We start from the raw sequence: 19,777 nt of genomic DNA on the forward strand, positions 1-19,777 counted from the left end.
CATTTTTTCTTCATTGCTGCTTCTGCCGATCACTCCAAAATCACTTCTGCCTTGGGTATTCAATCCTGTCAGCTCTTTCATTCGATCTTTCGCATATTCAGGTACCTCCTTTCAATACATTCACTTCTTCAGGTAGTGTTTTGCATTTCTTTCGATTACATTTATATTATTTATTGCGTAGGAGAAACACGTTACTGCTATATGTTCTTTGAGATTCATATATGACTGAAGATATTTGTTTAAATAAGTGCATAATACTTGAAGCTTGGAAGCTGGCTTTTAGAATGATCCTCAATGTTGATTAATTTTTCAAAGGCTCACAAGGGAACTTATAATAATGCATTCAATGAAGAAGCAAGAGGGAGCATGAATCGAGGGAGGAGGTGCAGCGTGATAATATGTCATCCTCTATGAAATTGATATTCATTTATTTCAACAGCAACTTTTAATGAGATTTATATACCTCAACTCTTTAAAGGCAGGTAAATAATTTCGCAGTTCATAAATAGAACGGATAGAAAGTGTACATAAACCATATTCTCTTCTCGGAGTCTTACGAGAGTACTTCCAGTGAAATGAATTCTCACAAAATAGAATACAAAATAAACCATATAATCTCTTCTCAGAATCTTCCAAAAGTGTACATTTGTCATAAAATGCACGTAGCTAAACAACCAGAGCTTGAAAATGAGAAACGCTGAAATTTCATTAATTGTGGGCAATCAGCACGACAGTTTTGTCAAATCTACTACACTGATGTTGTGGCATATATAATCAGGGAAATTTTTATTAAAAATACTGCTACCTTGCCTGAATTCTTAAATTACAAAACTCTTCAAATATTCTGGATCTCTTTTTGCTCGTTCCTGAAACTTCTTAAACCATCGATCTAGTATATCAGTGGGAACAACCAATTTGTTTCCATCCATGGAACAAAACGATTGCATGAAATTGAATAGATTTTCTCCAACCTTCATTGCTAGATGCTCTATGCGCTGCTGCTGACTGACATTCAGAGCAGGAATTGTGCTTAAATCTTCAACAGACACGCCTATCTTCGCAGACAAAGGAATGTTATCAGAAGTTAACTGCATCTGACCACCAGGTTCTGGCCATTGAAGAGAAAAGACTGCTGAAGGGCATCCCCTATATACTGCACCACAATATTTGAATGGAGAACCTGGAGACTGTATATATACGGACAGGACTTTATCTGGTGGCAAAGAGAACTCATTCAGAAGAAAAATGCACATCTCCTTTATTTGATCGTAGGCTTCACCTGTTCAACAAGAGGAACGTCTTTATTAAATTTTTAAAAAAAGACAAGCCAATCCCAACAGAATATGGATGTCAATTAAGAACTATCACAAGTTTTTGCCTTCCCTACTATTCAATTATGGGCTTCACCTGGAGGACAAATAGCAATATTTTTTTTTTCGTTTGAAACTGAAACCTATCTTAACAAAATAATAGCCAAATTAACTAATGTATGTTGTCAGTTAAAAACATTACTGTAAATATCCAAGGCCACACATGGAGGCCTTTTTTCTTGTGAATACGTAGTTGCTAAAATTTATGGATGCAGAGATGGTGATGTGGTTCACGTTCCTATAATGGTTCCTGGCAGCCATGCAAGAAGCACGTTCTGTATACTTGGTGAGCGAAAACAAAAACTTCTCGTTGCTGAATATGTCCAGTGTATAAATATAAAGATATCATTGCAAACTAGCATACATAATTTCAACTTGCAAAGGCAATATAATTATTATGCATCGGCTAAATAATAAAATGAAACAACATTAGTTTAAAACTGGGCAAGAGACTGATTTGAGTGCCCGAGAAAACCAACTCTGGTAAAATGTGAGCTCATACCTTGGCTAACTGTGGTCATCCAGAGGGAGAAACAATTTCAAAGTTTTACATGTACATGCAGACAGTCCAAGGAATAATTCTGATTTAAGCACCAAGCTCTAATACGTCACTTTACAAACCTTTTGGAATTCAACTGAAACTCTCAAGGAATGCATAGGGTATATTTTACAGAGTTGAAAGAAAGTAATCAAGTTGGTTCTGAAACTTCACATGTAAGTTTTTGTACTAGAAAACTTGAAATAATTAAAAAGAGAGAGTTGAATCTTATAATTGTTAAATTATTTAATATTTATGTGCCAAAGTGAATTAATATCAACGAGATTTACAGAAGGTTATGAAATGATTATTTAACAATGAATCTCAGACTTACAAAATTGTTTTTACTTGTATACCAAAGAAAAGATTGGCTTGAGAAGATCATACATTGATTTAGTTTTATTTCATCTTTTTCAAAATTAGTGCAACCATTACATGGTAAAACAACGAAACCAGCAGCACTGAGAGCCATTCATTTGTGCTTATCTTCCTCTGTAACATAATACATTTAACATATCCAAGGCAACTGCTGATTTGATGAGTATATTGGATAAGTTGTATGAAAAACCATCAGCAAATTTATGAGTATATTGAATAATTCTACAAAAAGCCCTTTGCATTGAATAAGGTGTTTCTAATGAAGTGGTGGTTCAATATGAAGATTGAAAGTGGGACCATTTCAATGAATTTAATACGGTTAGTAGTCAGTTTTCTATAAAAGTAAATTTTGAAGAGATTCAAGCTCTCTTAATTTTGTATTCTTTCCCAGTAAACTAGAATAGCTCGGTCATGACAGTTTGTAACTCTCTTTCTAATTCAAATACATTGAAATTTGATGATGATGGTTTAACTCCAAGCAAGGAAATGTTAAGGAAGGGCACATATACTTCAACATTGGTTAATGTTTTGAATGTAGTAGACATGGGAAGATCAAAAGAAATAGGAAAGAGTCCAAGAGGTATGGAAAATCATTAGAAATATCAAAATCCAAGTCTGGAGGTAGAAATGTGGGTTGTTAGCACTGTGGCAAGCAAGGCCAAATAAAAAAGAATTGCTATCTTATAAGAAAATTGAGAATTGGCTAAAAGAAGATGAAGCTAAAGTACAAGATGCAAGTATACTTATTCCAACCACAAAAAAAACTGCAACCAATGTTTGGGTGCTTGATTAGGAAACAATGATTTAAAGCCACTCTGTGCTAAATTATTTCAAAAACCTACAAAGCAGCAACTTCGATAAGTTTTTTCTTGGAAATTAAAAAACTTGTGATATTATTTGCAAAGGGGATATTTTGCCAAAATTAACAAATGGAAATAGTTGGCTGCTATGGGATGTTAGATATGTTCCTCTGCTCAAAAAAAATTTGCTTTCAGCTGGACAATTGGATTCTCAAGGATGTGAGGTTGCTTTTGAAACCAAGAGAAGGAACATAACAAAAAGAGCCTCAGTAAATGACTAGGGCATAATATTAGGCACCTTCATAGTTGGCATACAATGCCTATTGATATGTTCGATAATAGTTGTTATCTGTCAATGTATTAATTGTCTGTTGGATGTCACTCTCCAGTCATGGTAAGCGTTGGTTGATGTTCTCTCTTTTGGCAACCGTCAAGTCATTAAGTATGTTTGTACAGCCAAGGAAGGTAGTAGATAGTGGGATGAATCGTAATCCTTGGCCAACCATCTTCTATGTAATAAATTTATGAGCAAATAAAGATATGTTTTACTTCTATATCTGTTATGCATTGCCATTTGTATTATTATTTCATGTATGCAATTGACCAGTTATAGCAGTAAACAACATTGTATGTAGTAGAGTAACATTGAAAATAGAGTTATTCATCCTACACAGACGCTTTCATATTGCCTATGCAATCTCTATCATTGTGAGGCCCTGGTTACACGAAAGAGGGACTTGGAGCAATCTGAGAGTGAGAAGATTCGTGCCCAAGAGCTGGAGCAACCTTTCACTGAGGCTTCATGTAGCTGATTAAGCCATTAAGGAATTCCTGAGTATGCCAGAATCTGATGAAAGCTCAACAGCTTTTGGCAGTGACATGGAGTATCTACAGAAATGAAAAACACTTTAGAAACTGAGGAGAGTTCACTTGGCTCTCTGGCAGAGTTAAAGGTATCAGAAAGCAGAGCCTGAAACACATCGAGCGTCTAGGTGCGCATTCACACATAAGAGGATTAGGCCTAGATGACACCCTCAGCTTGTGGCAACTTGTAGAGCATGGTAGGTTAGAATTCTGGTAGAAAAGCAGCATCATTCTCAAAATTATCAAGGGAAAATTGTGGGTTGCACAGTTCCATTGGCTGGCCAACCTGGCACCAGGAAAATTGCTATCACTATGGGCATGGTTAGCATGATGATCGGTAGAGATATATTTTCACTAGAGATAAACAAGACTAAGGCCTTGATGCAGGCTTTCAAGAAGGCAAAAGGTGTCGGAATTAAAGAAGAAACAGAGATTATTGAAGGAGAGACTGTTGAGATATAGATATATTGGCCAGCAGACGCAAGTGTTGCATCAAAGAATGGGGAATTAAAATCAGAAAATGATGGAGATGGAGACTGTGTATGAATTGAGAAGCAATATGATCGAGGATTTGAACAAGGAAAAAATCCAAAGTGGAGGTATAATAGCAATTAATAAGGCTTCTGGGAAGATCAATAAGCTGGGGTGGTCTTTTGTCCAGTCTTGAAGTGAGGGTGCGGGAGCGCAAGGAGGTGGTGCATTCTATTACACAGCATTATATTAATGTCATCAAAAACAGGACAGCAGAAACTGTGCTGAAGTCAGACAACAGAAGATTGATGGAAATAAAGCTGAATGGATGGAAGAATAAAAAGCTGAAATCATACCTGGTGTTCCTGCCCCTGTTTCGGAAGGCAGAAAGATTTGGGGTTACCAGGTAGAATGTATTTTCTCTCTGGTTTAAACTCATAAGGCAGCTAGAGGAAGGATTTCATCAGGCAGCTATGGAAGTTGGCAGACTGGTGGGAATAGTGGTTATGGGGCATTTTCTGGCTATTCAACAAGCCAAGAATCAATTGCAGTGTCATCATTAGATATGATCAAGAGTACTTCAGGAACAACAGTGCAGGTAACAGTGCCATATAAGGCTGATCGTCCTATTTTTGGTTGAGATGGATCAAATATAGTACATATTTGTGAGATATCAGAAACAAAAGGAAGTCGCATGATTCAAAATCTGGTGGCACAGATAGGACTGCCATGTTTAGTGAAGGTGTGGATACATCAGCTCAGCGTAGTAAAGGTACAGCCATGATCAGAACAATCAGCAGCTGCTAAATTTTATTGAATCCAGCACAGTTTGGAGAAGACTCATCCAAGGTATTCTTGAACAAGATTTGAAAAAGCTAAAGTCTTGTATAGCTTCTATGTGCTTGTTTTCAAAGTAATGTTAAGAATCGACATGCATGGGATATCATTGTTTGCAGCAATATGCATTGGACTTCAAGTGGCAGATTGTTGGTTATGTGAAGTTCAACAGACACACTTATTTTTCTCTCCAATAGTTCTCTTAGACATCTTTTGGTGATGGATATATTTGTGGATGGAATAGTCATTTATATCATTATATAGATGAAGCTGCTGTCGTATGAAAACAGTGATATTAATGAGAAGTTTCCCCTACTTCAAAGAGGATGCAGCCATATTGATGAACCACTATAAATTTGTGTTCTGTGTTTTATCTGCTATTTTTATTTCAATAAAACAGAAAACATAATGGGCTTCTACAGCTGTTTTGTACACCAAATTGGTGTCTCACTCGGCTGTGACCTAAGAAACTAATGCCATTTTATTTTTTATGTTATACAAAATCAATACTAGAAGTTCTACAAAAGGTGAAGATTCATACAATACTTGTTGAATATTTATTATTGATTCAATTAAGAAAACATACTCAACTTGGGCAAGAATGAATTTTAAAATGTTTTGATTGATGGCACATAATATTACTGTGTATTCATTCATTCCATATTTTTAGTTTTATTGTGTGAAACACATTAAGGGTTGTCTTGGTTTACGCTTCCAATATTATCCTTCAACAAAATATTTAATGCTACAGTTTTCTGGATTTGTTTTTCTCAAATGATCTATATAATGATTTCTCTTGAGCTGTTCCCCATGTGTTCTCTTTGCACCTACGTATGCTATTGATCTTATTTCTTTTTTTGTAAATAGGTTGGGAATAAGATGTTTTGATGGTTGTCTATAGGATTTTGGAAGTTAATTCCAACCGGCATGCCCATGGCCTAACCCTCTATGAATATCATATCACCAATTCATGGAGCGCTCTCTTTACTTCCCACATACTATAGGCCATGTATTTTGGAGAAAGTACACATTTCAAATGTCCAATGAAGGAAACACTGTTTCCTCTTATATTGTGTCCTGTCTATGATTAGGACCTAAAGATTCCAATGATAACATGATCTTGTCCTAAACATAGTTTGCATTGCTTCAAGTCAAAGAAATTATTTCTTCACTGATTTACCATACAAAAACCACTAAAACCCTGCCATTAAAAAGCGCTCAAGTGCCATCACAAACAGGATGTTTCATCTTTGCAAGCAGCAGCTCTTAACCTTGAAAACCCCGATTTGCTCTAGTAGTTTACATGTGCACATTATTCATCATACTTCAATATCCGAAGCCATATCAATCTCAAAAAGAAAAGAAAAAAATCTAATATGTATAATTGTCTGGGATTTTCTTAATATATCTAGGCAAACAAGGGCCCAAAAATCAGTTTTAACATTGTTCATGCAATTTAATGACCTTTAAAAGCTGAATAAATAAATATAAAAATTCTTTATTCAAAATGAGTTTGATATCCTGATTTCTAGGTTTTTATTGAACTGAAGAATAGTGATACTGATAAATTTATGCAAAAGAAGCAATGCTAATAACATCTTCATCTGCGGCAAGAATAAGTAGTGGCATACTCAATGGTAAGGATTCTGCCATAGGGAACCTACTTTCGAAGAAAAAGTATAATCAAGCAAAAAACAGCACTCACTCGTGTATTAACTTAATTAACTGTTACATAGTAAGGTAAGATATTTCATAATTTCACACTTGCACTTTATATAAGCCATATGAGACAACCTATAAACTAGTCCGTACAGGAAGCTGCCAAGTTTTGTAGCCTTTCATAGGAAACTTTATCAACAAAATTGTGAAACAATTTTCATTGCTAGGGATCGTGACTTTCTCTAGAAAAGCATGTCTCTGGATCATATAAAAATGTAAGAATTAATGAGAATTTGAGCTTTGGTCTTTGTGCACAGAACTATTTTATAGTTGTTTTTGCCAACGAATCTAACAGGACTGGAATTTGGTGAGTGGGGGCGAGTCACTTTATTTCATAAAAAATGCACATCTACTTAATAAAAATAATGTCAAATCGTTGGCCATGCCAACGATCTCTCTCGAGCTTTTATGGGAAAAGGCCTCTAAGCTTACACTCAAATCTGGGTGAAAATTGATCTAACCTCCCCATTTCCAAAAAGTTTTACCCTAAAAGCTAAGAAGTTTAGAATGGTCTCAAGCTCTAGATTATGATGGTATTTATTTAAATGCAAGGAAGGAAAGAAATAAAATCATCTCATTCGTGAATGTCACATTTTTCAAAATAACACATAGAATAACAAAAATAAAGTTGAAGGGAAAACAGACGCAGAGGGTTTCATAGAATCCAAGAAACTGCAAACACATAGAAACAGGAACCCATGATCTACAAGTAGGAAGGCCACATATGGCAAGCAAAATAATCCAGTTACTGCAGAGGTAGTAATGGAAACATAGCTTTCTTCAATGAGGTAATAAATAATAAAGGAATGCTAGTTAATTATATTATTCTAATTTTAAGTAATTTCTGAAATATATTTTGTTGTCGGGAAACTTGGGTAGTTAAGTAGTTGGCATAACCAAGGGAGTTACACAGACGTGACGGTCTGTCTCGCACCCCCTCAGACACTATATGTATGAACCTTCTTCATAAGCAAAGGCATGTTGTGTAGTGCGAATGTAACCTTGTGTTCGGTGATTAATTAATATAAGAATTACTTCTGAGTTCTCTATATTTCCTGTATTAAATACCTTGCTTTCGTATCTATGCATTTAGTTCCTGTTACCCCACGAGAGTAAATATTTGGTGTCATTGCTGAATTGAATTTGGGAAGCATGGTAATGGAATAGATAGGACTACCTATGACCAACAACAAGACAACCAATGAAGAATAAATCACTGAACTTTTTGAAGGGGAGCATGCTTTGACAACTAACTCCTGTATTTTCCTGCGGGCCGCCATTGAGACATTAGTACGAAGGGAGATGGTGCAAAAGGAAGTTACGGAGGACTCTGTGTGGAATGCACTAAACGTTTGTCCCGCGGCGTATAGTCTTTCGCATCAACTGCCTCGTCTATTGGCACAAGCATTCCTCACATAGAGAGACCGAAGGGAAGAAGTCAAACACGAACAACATCGACAACAAATCCTTTGGAACTTTGTTGAAAGCAACTGTTGAGAGGGAGATGAATGCAATGCATCTTGGCGAAGGACCAACCCATGAGCTTTAAGCCTTGGGAGTGGCAAAAAATACTTATAAATCTATAATGACAAGGTCATACAGTCGACCCACTTGCCTTGTATGAAGATATAAATGAATAAAAAGTGTTATGTTTGTTTGTTATTGTTTATGTTTTGGTAGCTTTAGTAGGATAAACCTATGATATTAAGAATAATTAATTAAAATGATATATATATACATATATTTTTCAATTATATTAATCATATTGATGAATAGACATGTCCCATGAAGGGACATGTCTCTTCTCTTCATTTATTCCTCGTATAAATATAAGGACGTTGTCATTTCGAAAATACATACTAAATTCATGGCAGTGTTATTACATTTGCAACGATCTGGAAAATCTAACATGGTATCAAAACTAGGTTGCAAATGTAACATAAATAGTTAAAAGTGAGACACGCTGAATAACAGAAGGATCGATTCCAATCAACAACCAAACATCAAGAGATCAGATGGAATCTAGTGTCAAACTCTACTAACAACTTATCAAAGAGGGACTATAGAGGGAGAATAAATAGGGCAAACAACAATATAACATAGTCAGCATATAAGTGGGACAGTCTACCTTCGGCATTGGATCTCCCATGTGACATGCATAGCAGAAATGTAATATCGTTGGATAATCAAATCCTTATTTGATGACTTTGAAATGATTGATTCTTCATTGACTTAAACCAAAATCATTGAGAATATGAGGATGTGATAATTATCCAATACGTAGATATAGGCCATCAGCTTGCATATTCAGTAAATTCACATCACAAACTGACGCACGGAAATAAGAAAACAAAATAGATTACAGTTGACGGGTGATTTCATTCAATACAAGCAAGAACTTCACTTTATATTTTGCATTCCACATGGACTTCATTGAAGGGAAACAATGCCAATCACATGGATCACCACTATTGTTTGCGCAATTATATCTGCATGCAGGTCCCCTCTATCGCTACACAATTATATTTAATTAAGGCAATCGATATTAAAATATATAGACGTTCAGACCAAGGTGAAGGTATACAACTGGTCAAAGAAAGGACATATATGAAGTCAATCATAGTGGGAAACAAAGGCATGCAATCACATTGGCGATTGGGAAAGAGCATAATATAGCCTGGCACGACCATTGGATGCAACCGAGATGTAATGTTGTCATCATGAAGGGAAATTGGCCGAGTGGGATGTGGTAGAATATATCCACTTATGTAGCTTTCAATATCGCTTATCTCAAAGTATATTAGCTTTGTCCAATTTCACGTAAGAATAAGAAAAAGATTGTATACTACACAGTGACTAAAATAAAGGCAATAAGATATAAACTAGCCCCTTCTACGTTAATCGAAGGGCTTATTTGATAGGAATAAGCATCCCAGTTATAACATTGAACTCCAAGGAAGCTACATGTCGTGAGTCGCATGTAAGGAAGACACGGGGATAATTATTATAACCATAGACAAACATATATAGTCAAAGGAAATAAGATAATACACAACCATCATGCATCAACCCTAAGTCAAACGATATATGTTGAAGGGAGGACAATAAAACAAGACATTTACCTATATCAGATTATCATCGGGGCCCCATAATGCCAAATAGGACAAGGTGTTATTCGAGTACGGGGACAAGATTGAAGATAATCATGAGACGTAAGGGATAACACATCGAACGAAGATTAAGGGAATTATGTGGACGTGAGTGCGACAGGCCAAAAGTCAAAGTACTCGTAACCATTGGAAGGTAGAGGCATCAGACACAAACCCAATGAAGAAAAGTAATATGGTATGATTTATGAGTAATGTCTATTTCATCTTTTTTACTATTATGTTTAATAAATATTATATAAGATATCATAATTGAGAACATATGAGGCAATATATTTTATATATAAAATTACATTCAAATTGTATAAATCAATTCAATATGATATTTAAATAATTTGATATAATATTTGTTAAATATTAAGAGATTCATTCTAGGAGGATGAAAGATAAATATTGAATAATATTTATTTAAGAAATGATTGATATTTTATGAGATCAATATACTATCTTAAATGAAGGGTGATATAAATTTAGTGTTAAATGTAAAATTACCACTTTAGCGATGAGGAGAGCAATCAAGGATGCTGATAAGTATTTGTTTTCCCTACAAGTGTCTATTCATTGTAGTTTCTGTTTTATTTATTATACTATAAAGAGTTATGTGCCTTGATCTTTTTCTTCAAGAATGCTCTTGTAGGAAAATAAAGATTGAGATTCAAAGGGAGCCCGACATGTTATTAGCAGCAACCTTGAAAAAGAGGGAGAAGACTAAGGATGTTATTTAGTTAACCTTTTGTGATCTCGGTCTTATTGATTCGGAGGGAGTAAACCATTTTGAGATGGATACTCCTGTAAATTGGAGCCGGCAAGAGGACTGTAATTCATGAATATATCTTGTGACTGTGATTTAATGGGTCTATCCCCTGTGTACATCATGCGGAAGTGACGACTTCCAAATGATCATCACTTGTAATTGGAGAAGTTGTTGTAAGGTGACAATCTTACAATAACTTGTATTACAAGATCAAACAAATTGAGTATATGGTTAATGTCTTGCATCTCAACATTCTAGAAGACCATTACTCAAAGAGTACTTGGTGAATATCATTGATATTCTGGGAGGCCAATACTCTAGATATCAAATGTGATATCAAACCTTATTTTGAGTACTTGGTGAATATCTTCGATATTCTAGGAGGCCAAAACTCTTGATATCAAATGTGATATCAAACCTTATTTTGAGTACTTGGTGAATATCTTTGATATTCTAGGAGGCTAATACTCTTGATATCAAATGTGATATCAAACGTTTTTGAGTAATTGGTGAATATCATGTATTTTGGGAGACCAATACTCTTGATATCAGATGTAATATCAAAACCTTCTAAGTACTTGGTGAATATCTAATGTTGATATTCTAGGAGACCAAGACTTGTGATATCAAAATGGTGGATATCTTGCGATCAAAGGTATCAAAAAAAATTGCCATACTTAATATTACCAATGGTGTAGTACATGTCGTGTTTATCCTCCCTAGCTAAGAGGGAGTGTTGATGTTTTGGTAGCTTTAGTAGGATAAACCTGTAAGATCAAGAATAATTAATTAAAATGATATCTATATATATAAAATTAAATTTTCAATAATATTAATCATATTGATGAATAGACATGTCCGATGAAGGGACATGTCCCTTCGCTTGGTTTATTCCTCATATAAATACAAGAACGTTGTCATTTGGAAAATACATACAAAATTCATGGCAGTGTTATTACATTTGCAGCGATCCGAAAAATCTAACAATTATTTATGATGTTTTCTCCGAATTGATGCCCAATCTATTAAAGATAGATATAAGGAGTCAAATGATGTCATACACGCCACACACCAAGCCTTAATTCTTGCATAGCAAGTTGGACGAAGACAGAGGTTCAAAGAACTTGCCAAAGAGGACCACGAAGGTGTCACGTAGGGTGACCAAGTGGTGCCATGGGAGGTACAATGACCAAAGGGGAACGCAGTTTGTCGAAACACTGGCGGGTGAGAAGTAGCGAAGAGTTACTAGAAGAAACACGACAAAGGTTAAATTGGATTGAGGAAACGCGAGGGGAGTTCCTATATTTGTCTCATACACCACGGGTGGTGAACCAAAGCAGGAGTGAAGAGGGAACCAACACGGCTAGAGGTGTTGAAGCAGCATGAGCACAGGGTAACCAAGACACTTGTTCCTCACACACCGAACAAGCAAATACAATTTGGTAATCGAAACCTTTTTTCAAAATACCAAATAGCAGTGCAACACGGGTGCACAGAGTGCAACTGGTGGTACATCAAGTATCACAACCAATAGCCACGGCAGTAAACAACCAGAAATTGCCCAAATTTATGGGCCAAGCAAAGGAGGATCCTGTCTGCCATTATCAAACATGCGAGACCATTTGGACAGAAAACAAGATTGTCGACCAAGATGAATGGGTTAAACAATTCCCCACTACACTTAGGGAGGGAGCTATTGACTGGTACTCTAGTGTAGATAAGACTAATTCGACAACATGGGCTGAGTTGAAAAAGGAATTCCAGAAGGAGCTCAAATTGCTACGAGATGACAATGAGATACTAGCAAAAATCTATGGTACCAAACAAGGGAAGAGTGAGTCCATTAGAGCTTATAGACGACGACTGTAAGGAATTACTCGGTAAGATGGAGTGTGAAGATGAAGATGAAGATAGCACCTCCTACTTCGTACAACAGCGCATACAATCGTGCCATGGATTTGGAAAGCGAGTACAAGACCTCCAAGAAAGTCAGCAAGTCATCATTAGGTGATGAGTCCTTCGAAGAAAGCAATGATGAGGACTCATGTAAAAAAAAACATGCCATGCAAAAGGACTTGTTGATATCCAAAACCACAGATTCAAAATCCAAGAGTTTTGCCAATTCTCCAATAGAATCACCCAATCAATTTTGGCCAACAAACGAGAATAATCCAAACTCCCCTGCACGTTAGGCTAAACCTTCACTCCAAACCTGCTCACCTAGTGCAAAGCTTGTCTATAGTGAATTCAAACTTTGTGAGTTATAAGTTGGCAAATTCTTCAAACTCAATCAATATAAAGTTATGTGATTGCTTGAAATGGTTGAATGTTTTATATAAGGTTATCAATAATTGATTAGATGCTTACAAGAAGGAAGAAATAGATCTCTCACTTCAACTATAAATTCAATAACTATATTTCAATAATTTTAAAAGACTAGTGCCTTTGCTTATCCGGGCAATAAAGTCAACTTCAACAAGAATTATTACGTACAACTTTATGAGACTATTTATTTAAATATCATCAATTACGCTTGTGCTCTGCAAAAGACAAATCTTATATGCAATTCTCTATTAGTCCAAAAGGAATTTAACTTCTTCGGCTGGAAGTCCAATTAGACATAAATAAGGAAACAAATATATATTTCACATTATCCTGATTGTCGAACAAAGAATGCAAGAAAAACCCAATGCATAAGCTTTATCAGAATAATTAAATAATCATCCTATTAATCACAAAGGACGAATTCAAACTATAATTGTAATCTCTTTGCCTCAAATAAAAATAAACAAAAGTGGCTTTTTATTAATCATTAAAATAGAATATTTATTGATACACGTTAGAAGTCATGCATTTTAATCCTTATTCCTCCTGTAAAGTTTCTTACTAGATTTCAAATTCATGGCTTGCTGATGCACAATTTTATTGCAGGTATGACACTGTAGACAGGATAGATTCGTTCCAAAATCTGCACAAGTTGGTGCAGAGATAATATAATATTCTTGAACTCAGAATGTTCTTTAATCCTTTGATGTGCTTGCATTAATTGATTTCGATGCCTTGTTTATTCGGACGGATCAAGTGTACATATCACATGGAGGGGTGTGAGGGTGAATGGTCTATATCTCCAAATGGAGACATGAACATTCACCATTACACCAGTTCGGTGTTAACTAATGATGCTTGATTTGTTACAGACTTAACACAAGTCTAATAATGTATAACTAATCATTATGAACAACAACCCGATATAATATAGATCAATAGTGATCTAAAATCAAAGGAATCAAAATAAGTTTTGATCATGCCTAAATGATCTCAGACAATATATATATATGTGTGTGTGTGTGTGATCATCGGTTTCAAATATGCATATCACAATTATTGTCAGACCAAAGCTACATGCTTTAACACTCCCTCTTAGCTAGGGAAGACAAAGTGCATATAAGTTCTCCTTATTTTAAAAGTGATATCATCTAGATATATTTTAATCAAATCAAGTCTCATTATACTCTTTCTAGTTATGGTGTGTACACAGATATCAAGTCTCATGATATCCACCATAAGGGATCATGGTATCCATATTACATATCTTGTGATCACATAACACATGATATGAAGTATCATCTAACATATAATACCTAGTTTTACATATCACTTAACACCGTGATATGAGGAATCACCTAACATGTGATTGTCATGTCCCCTTCTCAGCGCTAGTGTTTTGGCACTAGGTTAGTCCATCTCTACCTCCGGATAGATTAACGGCATTAACTAACAGGATGCCTACTAGTCCCAACAGAAGTTTAATTTTATATACTTCAATATTTTATTAAAGTGTGTGGATAAAGTCACTTTATGTTATAAAGTTATTTACTTTATAAAGTGGCTTAAATGATTACAAGACGTAAATGGTGTTTTATCCCACATTCCTTGCTCCTTTGTTTTTTCCTCACTTCGAGATTATAAAAGAAGAGCTTGTATTGGGATTTGAACACAAGAATTTATGAATAGAAATATTGCGAGTTCTAGTTGCTTTAATGTGACTGGTCTGAGACTGTGAGGACGAAGCCCCTCAAGTCTAGAGATTCTAAGGGAGTTGGACGTCACCCCAATCTTCCTTTCTATTTAGTATTGTATTGGTTTGGGCAGAAAAATCGACAAACACTCAAATGGTTGACAGTAAGTGCATTTGGTTTTTATATGAGATACTTATCTAAGTTATTGTGGAGATAATAGTAGGCAAATATTAGTTTCATATAAGGGATGAGCATAGTTCATGCCAACTGAACGTGTGAGTTTTCCCTCTGAGGTCTCGAAATCTGAGGGCAGTAACAGCAGACGTGAGCATTCTCAATATTAACAAATTTCCCATCCGCATCCACAAGGTTACTCCAAGAACGGCATCACCAATTGAGATTCCTATACGTAGGGATTCTACAATCTTACTGCAGCTTGTGTGGAGTGTCTGAATTGTGATAAATGTGTTTAGAGCCGATGTGAATATCATCAGACTATGATTTCGGAAGGAAACCCTGAGTTCCACATGATTTGTAGAAGCTGCGGCCAATGACCAGTCTCTCCTCATGGGTTGAGTTTGTGGTTTTTTCCATTGCGTGTGAACTAGAAGAGATTATAAAGGGAGTCGACTAGTTGGGACAATTGCCAAAGAGTGTGTTCGGCTGAGTGTGTGGAGTGTCCATTAGCCCTGACAATGACACTCTCCCATGTAACGGTCTGTTCTTCTCACACCTCTTTTGCGTTATTCCTCTTACTAGACATTTTGAAATGTAAATTATGGTTATAATGTTTGTTGTGCAAGTTTAAACTACATGTTTTCATTGTCATAAAGCATGGACCCAAATATTAGAGTTTTAATGTCAATATAGTTCCGTTGATTGTGTTTTTCCTATTATGAATCCACTGCTAATATACTAGTAAGTAAACTATATGAAGAGTATAAAATATAAGATGTTGGGGGATTGTGATTTCATATCTACTAATTGATAACATACCTTGAAGCACGGATTGAATTTTAAAGATCAAAACTGATAGAATTTTTGTGCAATGGTAATAGAGACTTTTCAAGCGGTCTGAGAATTGTTTGACAAAAATCCACCTCAGCTATACGGTCAACACATTGATTAAAAAAATTAAGCCTAGATTATTACAGTGGTATCAGAGCCACAAGACCTGCCATCTTGTGGGAAATAACAAAATTTGCAGACCATTTTACCCAAAAAAATAACAGCCAGGAATGAGTAAAAGACAACATAAATTCAGTCACCTACAGCTGGAACAAGCAGACTCTTCAGTGCATATCGATGTTGAAGACAATTTCTCTGTTGATGAGGAAACAACTTTTAGAACAGGTGGACAAGCTAATATTACTCACCAGGTTGATCATCTGGGACAGGCTAAACCAGGAAACAACGTTCAAATGGCACATAATGAAGCTAAACAGGACAGGGAAGTTAGGGAAACATTACAGGCTATTAGAGATCTTTAGCAATTAGTAGGTACTATGCAGCAGTTGATTCCGGTCCATAGAAGAGCCCCTAGCCATCACAATGGAGTTAATATAGCTGGATCTCCCCAAGCAGCTAGAGCCCCCACACATAACATTGACAGGCCCTTAATGCCAGTATTTAATGTAGAAGAAGTCATCGTACCACTAGTAGCTCCAAATTTATTACTAGAAAATGTTATGGCAACATTTGATGAGTGGGATTTGTTTCCAGATCTGATTAAGCAAAATCTGACCTTTGTTCAGTACTTAAATAAAAAAAAAGAAACTGATAGGCAACAGCAGCAGGATCAGAGACCGAGAGCACCTAACAAGGATCTAAAGCATGCTATGAACAAACTAACTCTCCCCACCTTTGATGGTAGCGGTCAAACATCCGCTAGAGCATGGATTCACAAGTTCGATACCTACTTGACACTTAAGCCCATGGCTAAAGCGGAAGCCATCAAATTTGCGACTATGTGCCTTGATGGAGCTGCGTTTGATTGGTGGCATCATGGATTAGTCACCCAGAATCATGGCCTCATAACTTCATACAAGATTTTCAGCTCCAAGCTGATTACCCGCTTTGACAGGAAAGATGTTGAAGTTTATTACAGGGATTTGGCTCAGTTACGTCAGAGTGGATCTTTAGACAAGTTCATTGATGAGTTTCAGCGTATATCAGTTATGGTACCAGATATGTTAGAGCAGCGGAAGGTGATGTTATTCACAAAGGGGTTACAGGACAGGTTTAGGGGTTTGGTTAAGGTCCTTAAACCAAACACCCTAGATGACGCGATCAAGATAGCTCATGATTTGGATTCACCTTCATCGATATTACAGCCTCCAAAGAAACCTTACAGGGGATCTACATCGATCCAAGGAAACAAAAACCAGCAGAAACCAAATCCTCCCAGATTGGATTTTGAAACAAGTAATGAACTTACGAGGAAGAAATTGTGCTTTACTTGCAGGGAGCCTTGGACCCCCGATCAAAGGTGCCTTGGTAAAGGCAAGATACACTATGTTGAGGTTCTCTCTAAGGATGAAGGGGAGCAACAGGAAGGTGAAGATGTTGAGGACAGCAAGGAAGAAGAAGTTGAAGAGCAGCCCTTTAAAGATAAAAAGAAGAAATCCGTCACGGAACAACCTCCAGTTATAGCCACTCTTTCTAGTGATCCGACATGTCATCCTTTTAGAGTGCAGGTTGTGGTCAAGGGTCAGCGCATTGTTTGCCTCTTGGATACAGGAGCCTCTCATAATTTCATTAGTACACGGATGGTATCTAGGAGAGGTTTGCAAACAGTGGACATTCCCGAGTTTGAAGTGAAGGTAGCAGGCAGTGAAGTTTTGAGGTGTACAGAGAAAGTAGCCGGTCTTCATATACAATTTGACGATTATCTTTTGGAAACTGATTTCTACGTTGTTGATTTGGATGGGTTGGATGCCATTCTGGGTATAGACAATGGTTAAGGACTCTTCGCAAGTACACTTTTGATCACGAGACCATGTAGTTGGAATTCTTACAGGGTGATCGGTTAGTAGTCCTAAAATCCATACCAGATAGTGGACCCAGATTGATTACAACTAACAGGATGGAGGCCATTTTGAGACATGATGACATAGAGTGGGCGACACAATGCTTCATTTCCTCAAAGGAGACACAAGATATAGGGCAGCAGTATTATTGTGACATTCAAACAGTTTTAGACAAGCATAGAAGGGTGTTTGAGGATATACCTACGAGAATCCCACCAGATAGAGGGTTTGAGCATATCATTGAGCTAGAGGAGGGTGCCAAACCCATCATTACCACTCCTTATCATCACCCCAGGCACTACAGGGAAGAGAGAGAGAAAAAGATCAAGGAGCTTTTAGATATGGGGCATATCAGACTACTGCGTCCTGAACAAGAAAACCATTAAAAATAGGTATCCGATTCCCCGCATTGATGAGTTACTAGATGAGCTTCATGGGGCAGTTTATTTCTCGAAGATAAACCTTTGATCAAGATACCACCAGATACGAGTCTGAGAGGAGGATGTGCATAAGACAGCTTTCAAATGCCACTACGGACATTACGAGTTCTTGGTGATGCCATTTGGGCCAAAATGTTCTCCCAGGTACCAGCACCCCTTATTGATTTGACACAAAAAGGGGCATTTAGTTGGACAGAAGATTCTGAGGCAGCCCTTGATAAACTGAAACAGGTGATGAGTACATGTCCTGTGCTAGCACTTCCTAATATTTTTAGACCCTTTATTTTGGAGTGTGATGCTTCAGGAAGCGGAATAGGGGCAGTATTGATGCAAAATCGTCATCCCATTGCTTTTGAGAACAAGAAACTTAGGGGCAACGAACTATTATATTCCACTTATGTGCTAGCCATAATGCATGCCTTAGCCAAATTTAGGCAGTACTTGGTGGGAAGTAGATTTACAGTGAAGACCGATCATAACAGCTTACGTTACTTCCTGGAACAGAAGGAATAGAATGAAAGACAACAGAAATGGGTTAGCAAGATCCAAGCTTACGATTTTGACATTATGTTAAGGGGATAAATAATATAGTTGCTAATGCTCTTTCCCAAAGACCCCCAATGCTAGAGTGTTACGCCATTTCTGAAATTTCAGCAAATTGGAGGTCCTAGCGATTAGTGGAGTATTCCAAAAATGCTTACGCATGTCAGATTATGGATGGTATACTTCAAGACAAACGGTACAAGGTGATGAATGATGTTATGTATTACAAAGATAAAATCTACCTAGTACCCGAATCTAAACTAAAAGGGAATATTATGCACACCATACACGATGCACCATCAGCAACGCACCTAGGGTTTTTTAAAACCTACAGGTAGATCAGTGAGAGATTCTCTTGGAAGGGGCTAAAGGCCAATATATTGCAGCATGTCAGAGAGTGTCAGACTTGTTAGCAGAACAAGTCTGAACAGGGCTTTCCTACAGGTTTACTACAGCCTCTCCCTATTCCAGCTCAGAGATGGGAGAGTATCTCCATGGATTTTATTATAGGGTTGCCTAGGGTCCAGGGCAGGGATTGCATCTTTGTAGTGGTAGACAGATTGACCAAGTACGCGCACTTCTTCGCGATCGCCGCAGATTGGTTAACCTCTCAAGTAGCTGAGTTGTTCTTTCGAGAGATTTTCCATCTCCATGGATTATCCAAGACTATTGTGAGTGACAGGGACAGTAGGTTTCTCAGCACCTTTTGGCAGGAGATTTTCAAATTGACAAGTACAGAGTTGACTCCCAGCACTAGCTATCACTCACAGATGGATGGTCAAACCGAAATAGTGAATAAATGGGTGGAAGGGTACTTGAGGAACTACATAGCAGGCCAGCAAAGAACT

At 36.8% G+C, this 19,777-nt stretch overlaps 1 protein-coding gene and 1 pseudogene across 2 annotated transcripts in view; one reads left to right on the top strand and one right to left on the bottom strand.

The window, feature by feature from the left end:
* Positions 1-593: 593 nt before the first annotated feature.
* LOC149532285 (hikeshi-like protein) overlaps positions 594-19,777 on the bottom strand; it is a 72,514-nt gene continuing 53,330 nt past the window's right edge. Inside the window, exon 3 of one of the 2 annotated variants that reach the window (XM_089804867.1) lies at positions 594-1,279. In XM_089804867.1, coding sequence (XP_089660993.1) covers positions 819-1,279 — 461 coding nt within the window. In that variant the 3' untranslated portion in view covers positions 594-818. The remainder of the gene's footprint in view (positions 1,280-19,777) is intronic. The other variant, XM_089804866.1, reaches the window with a different exon arrangement.
* LOC149532286 (uncharacterized) lies at positions 3,983-16,407 on the top strand (annotated as a pseudogene).

Source organism: Cupressus sempervirens, chromosome 10 (assembly GCF_028749045.1).
Source record: "Cupressus sempervirens isolate cs-2001-9-10 chromosome 10, ASM2874904v1, whole genome shotgun sequence".
NCBI classification, from domain to species: domain Eukaryota; kingdom Viridiplantae; phylum Streptophyta; class Pinopsida; order Cupressales; family Cupressaceae; genus Cupressus; species Cupressus sempervirens.